Source organism: Salvelinus alpinus, chromosome 6 (genome assembly GCF_045679555.1).
Source record: "Salvelinus alpinus chromosome 6, SLU_Salpinus.1, whole genome shotgun sequence".
NCBI lineage: Eukaryota > Metazoa > Chordata > Actinopteri > Salmoniformes > Salmonidae > Salvelinus > Salvelinus alpinus.
The window spans coordinates 23,246,714-23,266,752 of NC_092091.1; the positions used below are offsets into that span (position 1 = coordinate 23,246,714).

A 20,039-nucleotide genomic window follows, 5' to 3' on the forward strand; every position below is an offset into this window, starting at 1 on the left:
AGTTTATCTTTAATTCTATGTAAAACATGTATCTTTCATCAAAGTTTATGATGAGTATTTATGTTATTTGATGTGGCTCTCTGCAATTTCTCCGGATATTTTGGAGGCATTTCTGAACATGGCGCCAATGTAAACTGAGGTTTTTGGATATAAATATGAACTTTATCGAATAAAACATATATGTATTGTGTAACATGAAGTCCTATGAGTGTCATCTGATGAAGATCATCAAAGGTTAGTGATTAATTTTATCTCTATTTCTGCTTTTTGTGACTCCTGTCTTTGGCTGGAAAAATGGCTGTGTTTTTCTGTGATTTTGCGGTGACCTAACATAATCGTTTGTGGTGCTTTCGCTGTAAAGCCTTTTTGAAATCGGACACTGTGGTGGGATTAACAAGAAATTTATCTTTAAAATGGTGTGAAATACTTGTATGCTTGAGGAATTTTAATTATGAGATTTCTGTTGTTTGAATTTGGCGCCCTGCACTTTCACTGGCTGTTGTCATATCGATCCCGTTAACGGGATTGTAGCCATAAGAAGTTTTAAACAAGTCAGACATTTCAGCTATGATTTTTTTTAAACGCAGTAAATGAGGCTGAATGAACTGTTCCGTTGCCGGACAAGGCTCCGCTGATAACCAGGTGTAGCGGTGGTAAGGATTCACTTCATGTTGCTGAAAAGAATGCTCTGCTGTTGGAACAGCTTTATGTAGGCCCTAACAGTTTGGGCACCGTTTTATATATTGTTTGTGTTGTGTAATTGCTTTGCTGGCATGCATTAAAAAAATCTAAATAATAATTGAGTTTGCCCCACCAAGATTTACATGCTAAAATCGCCACTGATCCCAATACAGACATGTTAATGCCCCTGATATCCATTTCCCCTTTGAAATGGCTGAATGGGTGCTCTCGCATTGAACACCATGAATCCTTTAATTTCTCCTTTTTACCAAAGAACGGTCCATTCAGTCCGTTGCTCCAGAAACCTGAAGCCCCACTAATGCACTACCATTAGGAATTCTAGCAGGACTGTGTGTTGGATGAATCATCCATGTCTTTTTATATAGTTCTCTGCTAGGCCTCATCAAGGCACACTGTCTGTCTGTTCCAGGAAATGGGCCCTGCTCTCCTAGGTGAATTATACCCAACCAATCATTCATCAGCAGAATGAACCCAGTGTTGCCTCTGCTCTTCCCTTGTCAATTTGTGCCTGGTTGTGTCTCTGGGACTCACTGGGCTCTAAGGTCCGGAGCGGACGGATGTAAACCCAGTGGCAGAGACGGATGGGCAGGAATGTTACCAGAGGACCCACTATCTCTCTCTCTCTCTATCTGGAAATGTTCTTTGCTCTGCTAAATTGGATTAATGGCAGCAGGATAGTGGTTTACTGTACCGTTACATAGAGACATTTCAGGGATTTTGCCTTCAGGTTCCTGAGGCCAGATGCAAGTGTTCTGGTGATGGTAATAGAAGCATGAGCGTGGACTGCGGTGTGTTTGTGTGTGTGTGTGTGTGTGTGTGTGTGCATTGTGCTCAGTCTCTGTCATGGGTTAGTCCTAAGCTCAGGGTCTCACGTGTACCGCTGGGCTCCATTCCCTCACCTGCGGCCCAATGGGGCACTGAAGCCATTAATCAGTGTGGCATTAATCAGGGACAGGGACCGGTGCTGTGATCTGATCTCAGCATAAAGTGATGTCCAGAGAGTAGTTCTACACAGGGACACTGCTGGTCTCTCCCAGGCGCTATGGACCAGGTATCAACTAGTGTAGGTGATGGGTTGTTTTGGGGACTCAGTGAGGCAGATGTGGAAGTGGTGTGCTGAGATACTAGGGGTGCTGCTGACACTCTTCCGTGGGATTGCCCGTAAGCACAAAACCTCAATGAGTCAGTTAGACGGTCTCTTTCCACGGATACTAACCTGGGTCTATCCAACTATGTTATCATTGTCATACCATATAGACCTACTATGTCATGTCATACCACATATTATATACAACTCTGAAAATCGGATAGGAAATGTATAGCACTTTGACATCGGCTGACGTGAAAAGGGCTTTATAAATACATTTGATTGATTTGAAATGTCCTCCACTAGCCAGGCCTGATGGAGTTGTTGATCCAATGGATTGGAAGGCAGGGTTGTTTATTCTGCTGACCAGTGAGAGAGGGACAGACGTTCTGTTACTGTGTGCCAGGTTTCACATGTGCCCCCCCCCCTGCATCACAGCACAAGAATGTCCTCCGACACCGGATCCCCTCACTAAGACACTGCTACTTGCTGCTACTCTGGCCACAGAACCTGCTGCCCATAGTGCAGCACTACACTGGCGTTCAACCACAACTCTTGTAACTGGCCAAGGAGGTAACCACACTCACCTAATTAAGCCGGACACGCTCTAGCAGGGAAATCCAGACACGGCTTCTTTATTTAACCACGCCAGTTCCCAATGAGGCCTGCCTTCCAGCACACCGTTTAAAGGAGCATCCCAGGCCTCATTTGTACAGTAATTAGCTTTGTTCATGCCTGAGGGGGAAAGCCAGGGATACTTCTAATTTGAATCAAGTGAGAGTCGTTAGCTGGCCGCGCTGCACATTACAAAGATGAAATGGGGCAGCAAGTATTGGTTGGCTAACTGCAGTGGGCAGGCAGGGAGGGAGAGAGAGAGGGGAGGCTGCTGGATGTGGGAGCACTGCTCGCTGGGTGAGAGTTTATGGTGTTATGGAAGGAGTGAGTGAGTGAGCAGACCCCCTCCCCCAACCCAAACCTCCCAAGGGGCACCCTGCTCCTCAGGAGAAACAGATGGGTCCGGTGATATGTTAAACAACGACTGTAGCTAATACCTGTAAAACATGAACCTGGGCGTTACCTGACCTGACTGGACTGACAGACGATGCTGCTCTGTGTTGCATGGAGTACTAATGAATCTCAGCCATGGTGAGAAAGTTGAGTTGTCTGGGTGCCTCCACACAGACCCTCTGTCGCTCCTCTCGTCTCCCACAGATCACATTGTCATTGTAATGAGCTCTCTCTTGCATGAGCAAAACTTTCTTAGGGGAGCTGCATAAATCAGATCGAAAAATAACTGTCAATGACCGCTGGTCATGGTGTGGAATATGAAACAGGTCTGTGTGATGAATGATCTCAGATGGAACATGATGGGTTTAGCTATAATTCATCATTCTAGTCATGGATTTAACTCTTAGGACGTCTTTGGATTATACGTTTCTTTTAGGGTGCGATACTGACACACCTCGAAACATACATACACAAACAAACCTGTCTGTCACATTAATGAAAGAGCTGTCATACTTCTCGCCCACTGTGTCTGTTACCTGAGGAACATGCCACTTCGATACAGCTACGACTTTGTCGTACCAGGGTGGGAGAATTAACAGCTGGTTAGGATAATTAGGTTAAGGTTAGAAAACGGGTTAGGGTTAGCGAAAATGCTCTCCTAACCTGCTTCAAATAGTCACTTGCGAAAATGCTCTCCTAACCTGCTTCAAATAGTCACTTGTATTGTGTTTTTAGGGAGTCCCGATTTAGCCAGCCGTTATTTCTCCTTTCAGGAAACACAACGGTGTTATAGGAGTTGTTCATAAAGCCTAGACACCATATTAAATGTACCTCTTGTTTTCATTAGCTGATAAAATAATGTTCATACTAATTTCTAAAGCACAAATGTGTCCATAATTGTCAGCTTCGATTGAGACCAGAAATGGGAATTAGGCCTGACTCTTTAGATTAGGCTATTGTGTTTTTGTGAAATAAGCCTTTATTGTCTAGCTGACTAAGGCTTTGGTGTGTCTTTTAGCTGCTTTTACAGAGAAGTTATTTGTCAGTTGGACTGACTTGAACAGTAGTAGCTTTATGTATTGTTTGTTTGGGGTTCCTTTTCTGAAAATCACCTGTCACTCATCATTACATTCACTGCATGGATGACTGCTTGGGACCCGGTGATTGAATATCCGTGTTGCTTTGTTTTCAACTTTCATTTGGCCATTTGCTAATATGTTTTAATGATCACCAATGCCTTATATGATAATACTGTAGGCTATGTTTTAGATTGTGTGTGGCATTCACACGGGGGGGACAGCACCTAGTCAGAGAGGTTAGCATAGTGAAGGGAACTATATACCTGCTTTGTGTTTAGGGCTGAGCAGGGCAGGTCACCTTCCTCTGGGTGCAGATGGGAGACAGGGATGGACAAAGACTATGGCATAATTTCACTTCCATAGAGAAGGAAAGGTATTGGAGAATCACATGTGAATTAAAATCTCTGCATTAACTAGTGTACTGTATGCAGTGTTGGAAAAAGTACCCAATTGTCATACTTGAGTAAAAGTATAGATACCTTAATAGAAAGTTACTCAAGTAACAGTAAAATACTACTTGAGTAAAAGTATTTGGTTGTAAATATACTTTGGTATAAAAAGTAAATGTAATTGCTAAAATATACTTAAGTATCAAAAGTAAAAGTATAAATCATTTCAAATTCCTTATTAAGCACTTTATTTTTATTTTTTTTATGTACGGATAGCCAGGGGCACACTCCAACACTCAGACAATTTACAAAAGATGCATTTGTGTTTAGTGAGTCTGGCAGATCAGAGGCAGTAGGGATGACCACGTGTTCTCTTGATAAGTGCATAAATTGGATAATTTTCCTGTCCTGCTAAGCATTCAACATGTAATGAGTACTTTTGGGTAAAAAGTTCATTAATTTTTTTTTGTAACGTAGTGAAGTAAAAGTATTCAAAAATATGAGTAGTAAAGTACAGATACCCCAAAAAAGTACTTAAGTAGTACTTTAAAGTATTTTTACTTAAGTACTTTACACCACTGACTGCATGTCTGTAGGTAACTAATCAAATGGGTTTGAACCAGGGATGAAAGTAGATGTCATTTCTTCCTGGTACGGGACCTCTATGTATTACATCTAGAATCCCTATTAATTCAATAGGATCTCTGTGGGCCTAGTCATAAAGATTTGAAAGGTAACTTTAAAAAAATTGTGGCATAAACACAACCAGTCATGATGTTTTCATCTGATTTATAAAACAATCACTTCAAAGGGCTCCTTTACTAGGTTTCCCAGCGCACGTTCATCCACTCACAACATATCTTCTAAACAGTGGTGAACGGAAACAGACATCTGTTACACAAAACACCAACAAGTGTAATGACCTTTGGCGATTGTCATTAGGCCAGAATTTAAGTGTCCATTGCTGTCCGCACGCGTCTCTGTGTCGCCCACACTTCTCTGCCTCGGCAAAATGTCAGTGTTCTCGTCAAACCACATCACATTTTGGAGCTATACCACCTGTTTTTCATGCCTCTGACATGCGGTAATGATAAATAGTAGTGTAACAGCCTACCGTTTTCTTTACATTTTGTTTTAATTATTGTGATAGGCTCATATTTTACCGGTACCGTGTACCTCCACTATTTATTTTGCTGGGGTGGCGTACCAGACCGCACCGCCTTACTTTGAACCCTGCTGAGGCCATCAGCCCATCACCACTCTCCTGCCTGAGTAGACCAACGTTTCAAAGCAACGATTGTGTTTGTCTGTTTGTTTAGTGTCTGTGTGTGTTTGGTGTCTGTAACTGAGGGTGGTTGTGGTGTTGGCCTGCTCCTAGCCTCTCTCTGGGAACCTTAGCATTCCAGCCATTCCCCTGCTAGTTGGGAAAAGTGTGTCCCTCTCTAGCAGGGTATTTCTAGTGTTGAGGTGCAGCCGCCTGCCCGTCAGGACAGCCTACACAACGGCCCCGCTGTTGACATCAAAGTGGGGGCTTCAAGGAACAGGCTATTTTTAACGCTGCCTCTGTTAACTCTGCTGTTATGTGATGACTCTTTTTTTTCTTCTTTGTATTGTCTGTAGGAAGGGAATCCTTATTTAAACTTCTAGTTCACATTGCCTTCCTTATGCCAGTCTTGACTAAATCTGCACAAGGCTGCTAAGGTGCAGGAAGACAAAAGGAGAAAGCTTCTGCACACTTTGGGTCAATGGAAATTCTGATTTAATGCTATTGTAGAACAATAGATCTGACATTTGCATCGACCCTGTGGAAAGACTTCTTCGGCCTATGAAAATGACATTTCTGAAGAACAACTTGGCTTGCAGTCGGCCTGTCTATGAAACATGTATGTTTGTTTCCTTTAACCAGTGTCATGATTGCTTGTTGTTCCCCACTGAGCGAAACAAGAAGACAGCCACAGTATTAAAGGTCATGGAAGAAAACAACATGAGTTGTGTTTATGTCATCACCAGCTCCCAGGCATACTTCTGTTGGCGAGATAAAGGCATTTCTGTTTTCTCCAACCCTGTGTCAACCTTGGTTCTGGTTGCTTAACAACAAGAGAAACATCCACATCCACAATATTTAAAGGTCATGATGAAAGAAAACAGTATTTGTTTTGTTTGTGTTGATTTGTGTTCAATGCTACTATGCTCCAAGGTTCCTCAATGAATAAGTAACAGAGAAGTGTTGAGTGGATTTAAATGAGAAAAACATCTATTTCCTGGGGTCGTAGGTTTGTCTGCCATCGCCTGCTATGTGTCACATCTTTCATATTGAGGGATCTCTAAATCCCATAGAGATGCAGTACAATCGAATTCTGTTACTCACCCAAGGTGTTGTCTGTGTTTTTGCAGGGGGAGAAGAATGCAGGGTTTGACGTGTTGTACCACAACATGAAGCATGGACAGATTGCTACCAAAGAGCTGGCAGAGTTTGTCCGTGAGAGGTGAGGTGTTGTTTGGGCTGGGATGTTCCGGAGAGGTGAGGTGTTGTTTGGGCTGGGATGTTCCGGAGAGGTGAGGTGTTGTTTGGGCTGGGATGTTCCGGAGAGGTGGTACATAAGTGACGTGGGAGTGATGTTTCTTAATCAGTTTGTCTTTCAACTCATCCATCCATTTGAAAAAGTCATTTTTCGAAACGTTCATAAATGTTTTGAACTTTGAATTTTAAAAAGACTGATTCCAATAGTGGCTACAGGGCCTTGTCGTTTCCTTTCATAGTCTTAGTGCAGAGGAACGGCTCCATCAGTCTCCCCTGCCTTCTAATCCACATAGCTGGGCTGTATTTGAACTCAGGCCAGCACATGGGAGTGTTAAGAGAGACACATATACTCTCACGCAATACAAGACACGGCCCTCAAGACAAGGAGCTCCCTGTCTTACTATACAAATATACACACACACTTGCAGTAGCTGTGTTTTTGCCTGTTATCTGGGCACTCAGCTCCGGTAACATGTCAGTCTGAATAATCCTCCTCCTGGATTGTTTTCCCAGAAGTCGTCTGTCTTTATTCAGTCTGTTAATGAGTCAATTAGCTGGAAGTTGAACACTCATTGTAGTATTTAAGCCTGGGCCTTACAGGGCTTTTCTCCCCAGAGGGGAAGACAACAACCTGCACTGTCAGACCAATGTCATAGTCCTGACTTTTATTCATAAGATCTGAACCACTGCACATTCCCCACAGAAGGAAGGAAATGCAGTTATCTACTTGGAAGGAAATGCAGTATCTACTTGGAGAGAACAAAGTGTCAGTCAGGAAATGAAAGAAGACATTGCAGGGAAGCTGTGTCTCCCTCATGACAGACAGAGTAAGCAACCCATTGAGCTGATTGATTCCCCACGCTCAGTGCAGAGGAGGTCTTTCTCAATCTGGATGTTCTATGTATCTAAACGTTGAATGTCATGTATTCTAGCCCTTTGTAGGCCTAACTACCCATCTCCAAGGTGTACTTCTTCTCCATAAAGAGATGTCTCTTGCCGGAGGCCTGTGAAACTGCACTGATTTGTTTGTTTATTACATTGCTCTTTCCTTGTCAGGGTGGGAGGGGGTTGTTACCCCCCAGACATACTGATCTACTTTCTTCTCCGTGGGTGCTACAGATGGGTATTAAAGTTGTATGTTCCTCCTGCAGAAATGAGGCCATTTTATTATTTATATTTGGGTCAGGGCAACATTTACAGAGTATTGAAGCTAAATATTTATTTTCCCTTTGCCTGGTTGTTTATGCCTTTAGGTTTGTGCTTTATTATGCTCTGTACATGATAATATGACATTATGCTAGTAAGATATGCAGTTGTTTTGTGTGAGCCGGAAGGGGACGAGTTTAGATCCATCTGTAGTTGGATTTCCAATGCTGAGACTGCATAGACCATCACTCTGCCTGGTTTGTTACTGACCAGCCACGGGCTCATCAGGAATATCTTGATCTATCTGTGGTTCTCAGGGCTGCCATCGAGGAGACCTACTCCAAGTCCATGAGCAAACTGGCCAAAATGGCAAGCAATGGAAGCCCACTAGGGTGAGTATATGAGAACTCTTGCCATCAACATCTCAGTTTAAAATGAAATCAACTGTTTCATATGCTGGCAGGGTACCTAGAGGATTTATAGGAGTTTGTCTGTATGGTTTGATTCTCTTGGCCAGGGTCTATGGTTTACTGGGTCATAGCAGGCCAGGGTCTATGGTTTACTGGGTCATAGCAGGCCAGGGTCTATGGTTTACTGGGTCATAGCAGGCCAGGGTCTATGGTTTACTGGGTCATAGCAGGCCAGGGTCTATGGTTTACTGGGTCATAGCAGGCCCGGGTCTATGGTTTGTTTAACTCTAGAAATGCACCATAAAGATTCACTTTAATGTCATTACCATTCAAACAAAATGTATGAAATCGCATCTGTTAATGTATGTGATTATTAGATTAAAAAAAACACGATGTTGGTGTTAGGACCTTGTACTGTAGGTGACATATTGCTCTGTGTCCCTCAGGACGTTTGCTCCTATGTGGGACTTGTTCCGGGTGTCATCAGACAAGCTGGCTCTCTGCCACTTGGAGCTGATGCGTAAGATGAATGACCTCATCCGGGACATCAACAAGTATGGTGACGAGCAGGTCAAAGTTCACCGCAAGGTAACACTTCTCACCATATCTTTCTATGATCACGACCCCTCTATCCCCCACATCATTCACTATATTATATTATAAACTGGGTGGTTTGAGCCCTGAATGCTGATTGGCTGAAAGCCATGGTATATCAGACCGTATACAACGGGTATGAGAACATCAATTTACTTCTGCTGTAATTATGTTGGTAACCAGTTTATAATAGCAATAAGGCGCCACGGGGTTTGATATATGGCCAATATACCACGGCTAAGGGCTGTCTCCAGGCACTCCACGTTGCGTCGTGCGTAAGAGCTGCCCTTAGCTGTGGTATATTGGCCATATACCACACCCCCTCGGGCCTTATTGCTTAAATATATAATGACCATTTTAATAATATGTGCATGGTGTGTTTCTCACAGACAAAGGAGGAGCAGGTGGGGACCCTGGAGGCTGTTCAGGCCGTCCAGGTGCAGAGTGGTCACCTCCAGAAGTCCAGGGAGGGATACCACGCCAAGTGTATTGAGCTGGACCGATTGAGGAAAGAGGGAGCTCCCCAGAAAGAACTGGAGAAGGTCTGTCACTAGGCATCAATGAACACATTCCGTATAATACAGTATAGCTGTAAAAACTGTTAAATGAGCACAGGGTGCCTTACGTTAATGAGTAGTTGCTGAAAGTACACTGAATAAGATAGACAGTTGAACAAGGTTGTGATTATTATAGCAGATCATTTGTTCTCAATGATGACTCACCAGGATGAATAAAGGTTCCAGTAATGACTGGAGGAAGTCTATAATCGTCCCCTATCTCTCACTAGGCGGAGATGAAGTCTATAATCGTCCCCTATCTCTCACTAGGCGGAGATGAAGTCTATAATCGTCCCCTATCTCTCACTAGGCGGAGATGAAGTCTATAATCGTCCCCTATCTCTCACTAGGTGGAGATGAAGTCTATAATCGTCCCCTATCTCTCACTAGAGGGAGATGAAGTCTATAATCGTCCCCTCTCTCTCACTAGGTGGAGATGAAGTCTATAATCGTCCCCTATCTCTCACTAGAGGGAGATGAAGTCTATAATCGTCCCCTATCTCTCACTAGGTGGAGATGAAGTCTATAATCGTCCCCTATCTCTCACTAGAGGGAGATGAAGTCTATAATCGTCCCCTCTCTCTCACTAGGTGGAGATGAAGTCTATAATCGTCCCCTATCTCTCACTAGGTGGAGATGAAGTCTATAATCGTCCCCTATCTCTCACTAGAGGGAGATGAAGTCTATAATCGTCCCCTATCTCTCACTAGGTGGAGATGAAGTCTATAATCGTCCCCTATCTCTCACTAGGTGGAGATGAAGTCTATAATCGTCCCCTATCTCTCACTAGAGGGAGATGAAGTCTATAATCGTCCCCTATCTCTCACTAGGTGGAGATGAAGTCTATAATCGTCCCCTATCTCTCACTAGGCGGAGATGAAGTCTATAATCGTCCCCTATCTCTCACTAGGTGGAGATGAAGTCTATAATCGTCCCCTATCTCTCACTAGAGGGAGATGAAGTCTATAATCGTCCCCTCTCTCTCACTAGGTGGAGATGAAGTCTATAATCGTCCCCTATCTCTCACTAGAGGGAGATGAAGTCTATAATCGTCCCCTCTCTCTCACTAGAGGGAGATGAAGTCTATAATCGTCCCCTCTCTCTCACTAGAGGGAGATGAAGTCTATAATCGTCCCCTATCTCTCACTAGAGGGAGATGAAGTCTATAATCGTCCCCTCTCTCTCACTAGAGGGAGATGAAGTCTATAATCGTCCCCTATCTCTCACTAGAGGGAGATGAAGTCTATAATCGTCCCCTATCTCTCACTAGAGGGAGATGAAGTCTATAATCGTCCCCTCTCTCTCACTAGAGGGAGATGAAGTCTATAATCGTCCCCTATCTCTCACTAGAGGGAGATGAAGTCTATAATCGTCCCCTCTCTCTCACTAGAGGGAGATGAAGTCTATAATCGTCCCCTCTCTCTCACTAGAGGGAGATGAAGTCTATAATCGTCCCCTCTCTCTCACTAGAGGGAGATGAAGTCTATAATCGTCCCCTCTCTCTCACTAGAGGGAGATGAAGTCTATAATCGTCCCCTCTCTCTCACTAGAGGGAGATGAAGTCTATAATCGTCCCCTATCTCTCACTAGAGGGAGATGAAGTCTATAATCGTCCCCTATCTCTCACTAGAGGGAGATGAAGTCTATAATCGTCCCCTCTCTCTCACTAGAGGGAGATGAAGTCTATAATCGTCCCCTCTCTCTCACTAGAGGGAGATGAAGTCTATAATCGTCCCCTATCTCTCACTAGGTGGAGATGAAGTCTATAATCGTCCCCTCTCTCTCACTAGAGGGAGATGAAGTCTATAATCGTCCCCTATCTCTCACTAGAGGGAGATGAAGTCTATAATCGTCCCCTCTCTCTCACTAGAGGGAGATGAAGTCTATAATCGTCCCCTATCTCTCACTAGAGGGAGATGAAGTCTATAATCGTCCCCTCTCTCTCACTAGAGGGAGATGAAGTCTATAATCGTCCCCTATCTCTCACTAGAGGGAGATGAAGTCTATAATCGTCCCCTCTCTCTCACTAGAGGGAGATGAAGTCTATAATCGTCCCCTATCTCTCACTAGAGGGAGATGAAGTCTATAATCGTCCCCTATCTCTCACTAGAGGGAGATGAAGTCTATAATCGTCCCCTATCTCTCACTAGAGGGAGATGAAGTCTATAATCGTCCCCTATCTCTCACTAGGTGGAGATGAAGTCTATAATCGTCCCCTATCTCTCACTAGAGGGAGATGAAGTCTATAATCGTCCCCTCTCTCTCACTAGAGGGAGATGAAGTCTATAATCGTCCCCTATCTCTCACTAGGTGGAGATGAAGTCTATAATCGTCCCCTATCTCTCACTAGAGGGAGATGAAGTCTATAATCGTCCCCTCTCTCTCACTAGAGGGAGATGAAGTCTATAATCGTCCCCTATCTCTCACTAGGTGGAGATGAAGTCTATAATCGTCCCCTATCTCTCACTAGAGGGAGATGAAGTCTATAATCGTCCCCTCTCTCTCACTAGAGGGAGATGAAGTCTATAATCGTCCCCTATCTCTCACTAGGTGGAGATGAAGTCTATAATCGTCCCCTATCTCTCACTAGAGGGAGATGAAGTCTATAATCGTCCCCTCTCTCTCACTAGAGGGAGATGAAGTCTATAATCGTCCCCTCTCTCTCACTAGAGGGAGATGAAGTCTATAATCGTCCCCTATCTCTCACTAGGTGGAGATGAAGTCTATAATCGTCCCCTATCTCTCACTAGAGGGAGATGAAGTCTATAATCGTCCCCTCTCTCTCACTAGAGGGAGATGAAGTCTATAATCGTCCCCTATCTCTCACTAGGTGGAGATGAAGTCTATAATCGTCCCCTCTCTCTCACTAGGTGGAGATGAAGTCTATAATCGTCCCCTATCTCTCACTAGAGGGAGATGAAGTCTATAATCGTCCCCTCTCTCTCACTAGGTGGAGATGAAGTCTATAATCGTCCCCTCTCTCTCACTAGAGGGAGATGAAGTCTATAATCGTCCCCTCTCTCTCACTAGAGGGAGATGAAGTCTATAATCGTCCCCTCTCTCTCACTAGAGGGAGATGAAGTCTATAATCGTCCCCTATCTCTCACTAGGTGGAGATGAAGTCTATAATCGTCCCCTATCTCTCACTAGAGGGAGATGAAGTCTATAATCGTCCCCTCTCTCTCACTAGAGGGAGATGAAGTCTATAATCGTCCCCTATCTCTCACTAGGTGGAGATGAAGTCTATAATCGTCCCCTCTCTCTCACTAGGTGGAGATGAAGTCTATAATCGTCCCCTATCTCTCACTAGAGGGAGATGAAGTCTATAATCGTCCCCTCTCTCTCACTAGGTGGAGATGAAGTCTATAATCGTCCCCTCTCTCTCACTAGAGGGAGATGAAGTCTATAATCGTCCCCTATCTCTCACTAGAGGGAGATGAAGTCTATAATCGTCCCCTATCTCTCACTAGAGGGAGATGAAGTCTATAATCGTCCCCTCTCTCTCACTAGGTGGAGATGAAGTCTATAATCGTCCCCTATCTCTCACTAGAGGGAGATGAAGTCTATAATCGTCCCCTATCTCTCACTAGAGGGAGATGAAGTCTATAATCGTCCCCTCTCTCTCACTAGGTGGAGATGAAGTCTATAATCGTCCCCTATCTCTCACTAGAGGGAGATGAAGTCTATAATCGTCCCCTATCTCTCACTAGAGGGAGATGAAGTCTATAATCGTCCCCTATCTCTCACTAGAGGGAGATGAAGTCTATAATCGTCCCCTATCTCTCACTAGAGGGAGATGAAGTCTATAATCGTCCCCTCTCTCTCACTAGAGGGAGATGAAGTCTATAATCGTCCCCTATCTCTCACTAGAGGGAGATGAAGTCTATAATCGTCCCCTCTCTCTCACTAGAGGGAGATGAAGTCTATAATCGTCCCCTCTCTCTCACTAGGTGGAGATGAAGTCTATAATCGTCCCCTATCTCTCACTAGAGGGAGATGAAGTCTATAATCGTCCCCTATCTCTCACTAGAGGGAGATGAAGTCTATAATCGTCCCCTATCTCTCACTAGAGGGAGATGAAGTCTATAATCGTCCCCTATCTCTCACTAGAGGGAGATGAAGTCTATAATCGTCCCCTATCTCTCACTAGAGGGAGATGAAGTCTATAATCGTCCCCTCTCTCTCACTAGGTGGAGATGAAGTCTATAATCGTCCCCTCTCTCTCACTAGGTGGAGATGAAGTCTAAGAAAGCTGCCGAGTCGTTTGCTGTGTGTATAGAGAAGTATAACCGCGTGGGAGGAGACTTCGAGCAGAAGATGAGCGAATCAGCCCAGGTCAGTCAGTCCACTGGGCCTGGGGCGGGTTACTTAGACACACTCAATCTTGGGGTTCCCTTAAGTTAACAAACCGTTTTTGTTCACAATGAACACGTCTCCATGGCTACCTGCACAGTTTCCAAGGAAACCCTCAACAAACCGAATGAACGGTGCTATATTTGTTTTTAAATGATGACTGGAATCCTGGTGACCAATTACCTGTTAATAGCTACAATGGGAGATCTGTCCCTGATAATGAGTGAAGAGGAGAGAGCTCGGTGGGATTTCATGAAGACTACAGCCCAGAGCATGATGGGGGAAATGACCTGTTCTTTCAAGCTATTACTCTAGCCCACATGCAGTGTTGTGATTAGTACCTGGTTATTACCTGGGATGGGACCTCTATTATACTCCACTGCTCTGGTCTGTACCTGGTTCTCTTCCTGTACAGTTGCCTCTGGTCTGTACCTGGTTTTCTTCCTGTACAGTTGCCTCTGGTCTGTACCTGGTTCTCTTCCTGTACAGTTGCCTCTGGTCTTTGTCTTTGGGTTCTTTTGGTTTATTTCTTACCACTTAACTGCACTTTGCGGTAGTTTGCGCTAGCGTTTTGTGGGTATTTTGAGTAGCATTTTGTTGTGCTTTGGGGTAGTTTGCTGTAATTAGGACCCATCTTGGTGTCTGAACACCATTGTTGTGTTCTCGTCCTCTGTACAGAAGTTCCAGGACATCGAGGAGGCCCACCTGAGGCAGATGAAACAGCTGATCAAGGGATACTCCCACTCCATAGAGGACACCCACGTCCAGGTGGGACAGGTAGGTCACCCAGACACTGACCCAGGCCAGGAGAGCCTGTCTGGAGGGATTTAACTGACCTCTTTGAGGGGTTGTCTCCTGCTACACTCACAAACTGAACCACAGTCAAACTCCACACACCGAGCACATCCACAACAAATTCTCCAGTCCAAACCCCTATCTCTTCTCTGACTGCAACGAGCCCCTCTCTCCTCTGTTCAGGTCCATGAGGAGTTCAAACAGAACGTGGAGAACATCGGCATAGATAACCTCATCCAGAGGTTTGCAGAGCAGAAGGGCACAGGCAAAGACAAACCAGGTACACCACACAAACAGCATAAACAGATGGTTTGATCCCAGCATGTGTATGCGTGAGCGTGTGTCCGATTTGTCCTCACTGTGGTGTGTCCCTATATGTGGCAGCCCTGGTGGGGTTTGAAGAGTACATGACAGCTTTAGTACCGGAGGGGAGTAAGAAGAGTCGAGGAAAAGCCTTCAGGATTCCTGGACTGGGAAAGAGGGACAAAGAGCCAGACTCAACGTGAGCACGCACACACACACACAGACATGTGCGCGTACAACACAGACCGAGACAGAAACCCAGCTATTTTTACCAAGAAGCCGAGATAAATGAAAATTACTGGAGCGATGTCGTCACGCACACGCAGATGATAAATCCCAATTACCCTCACTTTCTTTTGTCAGCTCCTTCTGTGATACTATCTTGTCACTTAGCTACATTCACCTTTGTTTCTTTTTGCAGGGATTCAGCTGTGACGGAGACACCAGTGAGTATATGCTAATTCACAGTGGCTCAAAAACCATCAAATCAATGTCCGTTCTTCCATTATCAGTTCTACATTCCTGGTGGTGGTGAATTAAACAGCATATCACTGTGCCCTCCGCCAACGTACTGTACAGACACATCAATGCTGTGTATGTCTGTGTGTGCAGTCTGTGTGTGTGTGTCTGTACAGTCTGTGTGTGTGTGTCTGTACAGTCTGTGTGTGTGTGTGTGTGTGTCTGTACAGTCTGTGTGTGTGTGTGTCTGTACAGTCTGTGTGCGTGTGTCTGTACAGTATGTGTGTGTGCATTTGTACGTGTGTATGAGCAAGGGAGAGTAATCATGTGTGACAATGGTGTGTCTGGCAGTGTTTGGTTGTCTATTTTTATTATTTTGACCAGTGGCGATAAGATACCTTAATATAAAATGACTCAAGTAAAAATACAGTAAAATACTACTTGAGTAAAAGTATTTGGTTTTAAATCTACTTAAGTATCAAAGGTAAAAGTATACATCATTTCAAACTCCTCACGTTAAGCAAACCAGCAAACTGAGATCCTCCATTTATCCAGGTTCTAGTTTTCACACGGCTCCGAAAGTGATCTCCTGATGACAACATCACAGGGTGAAGGGTTGTTATGGCACTTTAAGCTTATCAAACACCAGGAGAAAGTATTTATGTTTGTATACAACATGGGTATTCTCTATTCTGCACACAGAACTCTCCCCTAGAGGTGGATGAGGAGGGGTTTGTAATCCGAGCAGACGTCAATCAGAATGATATCCTTTGCAGTAACACTGACTATCAGACGAGAGGCTGTCTCTACTGTATTGTAGTAAAAATTCCCTTGGACAGACCTCTTTATCTTCATAATGAAAACAAAGCTTCCTGCCACTGTGTAAGTGAGTATTCTATCTTTATAAAGCAGTCTAGACGGTCTCTTATGAGATGAGTAGAACATTAAGTCTCCCTGCCCCCTGAGAGACATTTAAATAGACTGAAATGCTCTCTCTGTCCCTAGTCCAGCTCCAGTCCATTATCAGTGAATGAGGCTGGACAAAGGAAACCCTGACACTCCCAAAGTTGTCCAAGGCATAAGGCTCTTCCCCGTCCATTTTAGTCAGTCCACTGTCCACCCTCCGTCGGGTCACTTTTCCTTGACTCTCTGTCCGCACGCTGCTCGATGGAGGACAAGGAGGACAACTTCTACTCCAGCGACTCTGACTTTGACGACGAGGAGCCCAAGAAGTTCCACATCCAGATCCGTCCGGTGGGCAGCAGCAGCCGCAGCAACTCTGCTGCTACAGAGATGGAGCTGAAGGCCACCGTGGGGGCACTCACACTGCCCCCCAACAGAGGGGTATGACGGGGGAAGGAGTGGGTACAGGACCAGAGGGAGGCATGGGATGAAATGTGTTGCGGATTTTCACATGGTGTGGTATCAAAAGTCTAAGATTTATGAAAAGGGAAGCTCAGAAATGCTCATCTGTTTATTAAGACATGTTTATTTTTCCTGCTATTGTCTCTCCATGTTGTTGCAATAACAGCAGGATGTAAACATTCTAAATTGTTTAGATATTGCCAGACAGTGTAATTAACAACTCTGCTCTCTCTCGTTCCAGGTGTCAATCAAACGTCATCTCTCCAGTAAGTTCCATTAGAACCGGCTTCTTGTTAAAAATAGCTGGGTTTCTGTCTGTCTCTGTCTGTATGTTTTACGCATTTCTCTGTGTGTGTGGTCCTCTGACTCCTCTTGTCCTCTTCACAGGAAACAGCAGTACTACAGGACGTTCAGAGGGGGAGGGAGAGGGCGCCACCCACAGGGGTAAGTAGTTAGCACTCTCTCTCCACTGTTTCTGCAGCATCAGTAGTACACTCTCCACTGTTTCTGCAGCATCAGTAGTACACTCTCCACTCTTTCTGCAGCATCAGTAGTACACTCTCCACTCTTTCTGCAGCATCAGTAGTACACTCTCCACTCTTTCTGCAGCATCAGTAGTACACTCTCCACTGTTTCTGCAGCATCAGTAGTACACTCTCCACTGTTTCTGCAGCATCAGTAGTACTCTCTCCACTCTTTCTGCAGCATCAGTAGTACTCTCTCCACTGTTTCTGCAGCATCAGTAGTACACTCTCCACTGTTTCTGCAGCATCAGTAGTACTCTCTCCACTGTTTCTGCAGCATCAGTAGTACACTCTCCACTGTTTCTGCAGCATCCGTAGTACACTCTCCACTGTTTCTGCAGCATCAGTAGTACTCTCTCCACTGTTTCTGCAGCATCAGTAGTACTCTCTCCACTGTTTCTGCAGCATCAGTAGTACACTCTCCACTGTTTCTGCAGCATCCGTAGTACACTCTCCACTGTTTCTGCAGCATCAGTAGTACTCTCTCCACTGTTTCTGCAGCATCAGTAGTACACTCTCCACTGTTTCAGCAGCATCAGTAGTACACTCTCCACTGTTTCTGCAGCATCAGTAGTACACTCTCCACTGTTTCTGCAGCATCAGTAGTACACTCTCCACTGTTTCTGCAGCATCAGTAGTACTCTCTCCACTGTTTCTGCAGCATCAGTAGTACTCTCTCCACTGTTTCTGCAGCATCAGTAGTACTCTCTCCACTGTTTCTGCAGCATCAGTAGTACACTCTCCACTGTTTCTGCAGCATCAGTAGTACACTCTCCACTGTTTCTGCAGCATCAGTAGTACACTCGCCACTGTTTCTGCAGCATCAGTAGTACACTCTCCACTGTTTCTGCAGCATCAGTAGTACTCTCTCCACTGTTTCTGCAGCATCAGTAGTACTCTCTCCACTGTTTCTGCAGCATCAGTAGTACACTCTCCACTGTTTCTGCAGCATCAGTAGTACACTCTCCACTGTTTCTGCAGCATCAGTAGTACACTCTCCACTGTTTCTGCAGCATCCGTAGTACTCTCTCCACTCTTTCTGCAGCATCCGTAGTACTCTCTCCACTCTTTCTGCAGCATCAGTAGTACTCTCTCCACTCTTTCTGCAGCATCCGTAGTACTCTCTCCACTCTTTCTGCAGCATCAGTAGTACTCTCTCCACTCTTTCTGCAGCATCAGTAGTACACTCTCCACTCTTTCTGCAGCATCAGTAGTACACTCTCCACTCTTTCTGCACCATCAGTAGTACTCTCTCCACTCTTTCTGCAGCATCAGTAGTACTCTCTCCACTCTTTCTGCAGCATCAGTAGTACACTCTCCACTCTTTCTGCAGCATCAGTAGTACACTCTCCACTCTTTCTGCAGCATCAGTAGTACACTCTCCACTCTTTCTGCAGCATCAGTAGTACACTCTCCACTCTTTCTGCACCATCAGTAGTACACTCTCCACTGTTTCTGCACCATCAGTAGTACACTCTCCACTGTTTCTGCCCCTTACCATGTACTTTATCATTTCCATATATTCTATCAGTGGTAGGTCATAACTGTTTGTTTCATATGGTATTCATGCATAGCATACTGTTACTCCACCTTTAATGTTAGTGATACAGCCTCTTTAATCCAGGCTGTATCACAACCAGCTGTGATCGGGAGTCCCATAGGGCGGCGCACAATTGGCCCAGCGTCGTCTGGGTTTGGCCGGTGTAGGCCGTCATTGTAAATAAGAATTTGTTCTTAACTGACTTGCTTAGTTAAATAAAAGAAATAAAAATGTTACTCCCAGTCTGAAGTGATGTGAATGTGATTTACCGTGTTGCTTCTGAATAGGCTTAACAGTGCGTATCCGTCCAGTGATAAATCGTCGAGGTGGCTGACCTTGGCTGAATGACACTGTCTATTTGTCACGCCTCAGGTCTGTCTGGAACATGGTTTATTAGTGAGGGAGTAGCAGCCTGTGATGCTACAGTAGGAGGCTATTTGTGGGGGAAATGAGCAGACTGGATTAATGATGAGTGCCTTGATTAAAACCGTAGCGTAAAGCGCTGGGCTGATGTTGCTTAGAGAAGCCAGGCTAATGGCTGGTATTTATCTTTATGGAAGGTAATGGGTATTCCCTTACGGCTGCCCTCCATCAGCACTCTAGTTAATCACATCTCTCCCTGATTGGGGAGCAGTCCCAAATTAAACTTCACTAAGTGTGTGTGTTTTGCAGAGGGAGAGCAGGATGGCCTATGCAGATCCACCTCCAGTCCAGATCCCAGTAGGTGAGTGAATGTCAGTCACACTCCAGTCCTCCCCTCTCTCTGTCGTATGTTTCTGTGAGGTGGAGAGACGCTGTGTGAGAAGAAGCCAGCAGATCTGATGACAGTACTGCATCATCTGACATTATCTCTGGTTATGCTTTTTATTCACTTCTGGTAACGTATTATATCCCTCTCTTGCTCCCTCGCTCCCTCACTGTCTCTTTCCCTTTCTCATTTCATCTGTCTCTCACCCACTCTAGGTTGAGTTCTACTGCGTCAGGCTCGGACAGTCTCTTTGGACCTCCTCTGGAGTCGGCCTTCAAGTCAAAAAGCTTTGCTGGTAGAGATCAGCTACAGAGAGCAGAGAGTGTCTTTGGTGCTTCTGAATGTAAATACGGTTTAAAGTATTATGATGTATTAGTGATAGGGACAGAAGTTTTTCCAGTCAGTAAAAACTCCTTATCTTATGTGTGATACATACTGTTTTAGGTAGTAGAATGATCA

At 44.7% G+C, this 20,039-nt stretch overlaps 1 protein-coding gene across 4 annotated transcripts in view; it reads left to right on the forward strand.

Moving 5' to 3' along the window:
• LOC139578394 (F-BAR domain only protein 1-like) overlaps nt 1–20,039 on the forward strand; it is a 42,461-nt gene that overhangs the window by 17,617 nt on the left and 4,805 nt on the right. For 3 of the 4 annotated variants that reach the window (XM_071405905.1, XM_071405907.1, XM_071405906.1), the window contains exons 3-17: nt 6,660–6,751; nt 8,250–8,324; nt 8,789–8,930; nt 9,326–9,478; nt 13,724–13,828; nt 14,525–14,623; nt 14,825–14,921; nt 15,026–15,143; nt 15,366–15,390; nt 16,106–16,166; nt 16,563–16,747; nt 17,010–17,034; nt 17,156–17,212; nt 19,505–19,556; nt 19,796–19,923. In XM_071405905.1, coding sequence (XP_071262006.1) covers nt 6,660–6,751; nt 8,250–8,324; nt 8,789–8,930; nt 9,326–9,478; nt 13,724–13,828; nt 14,525–14,623; nt 14,825–14,921; nt 15,026–15,143; nt 15,366–15,390; nt 16,106–16,166; nt 16,563–16,747; nt 17,010–17,034; nt 17,156–17,212; nt 19,505–19,556; nt 19,796–19,923 — 1,414 coding nt within the window. The remainder of the gene's footprint in view (nt 1–6,659; nt 6,752–8,249; nt 8,325–8,788; nt 8,931–9,325; nt 9,479–13,723; nt 13,829–14,524; nt 14,624–14,824; nt 14,922–15,025; nt 15,144–15,365; nt 15,391–16,105; nt 16,167–16,562; nt 16,748–17,009; nt 17,035–17,155; nt 17,213–19,504; nt 19,557–19,795; nt 19,924–20,039) is intronic. The other variant, XM_071405908.1, reaches the window with a different exon arrangement.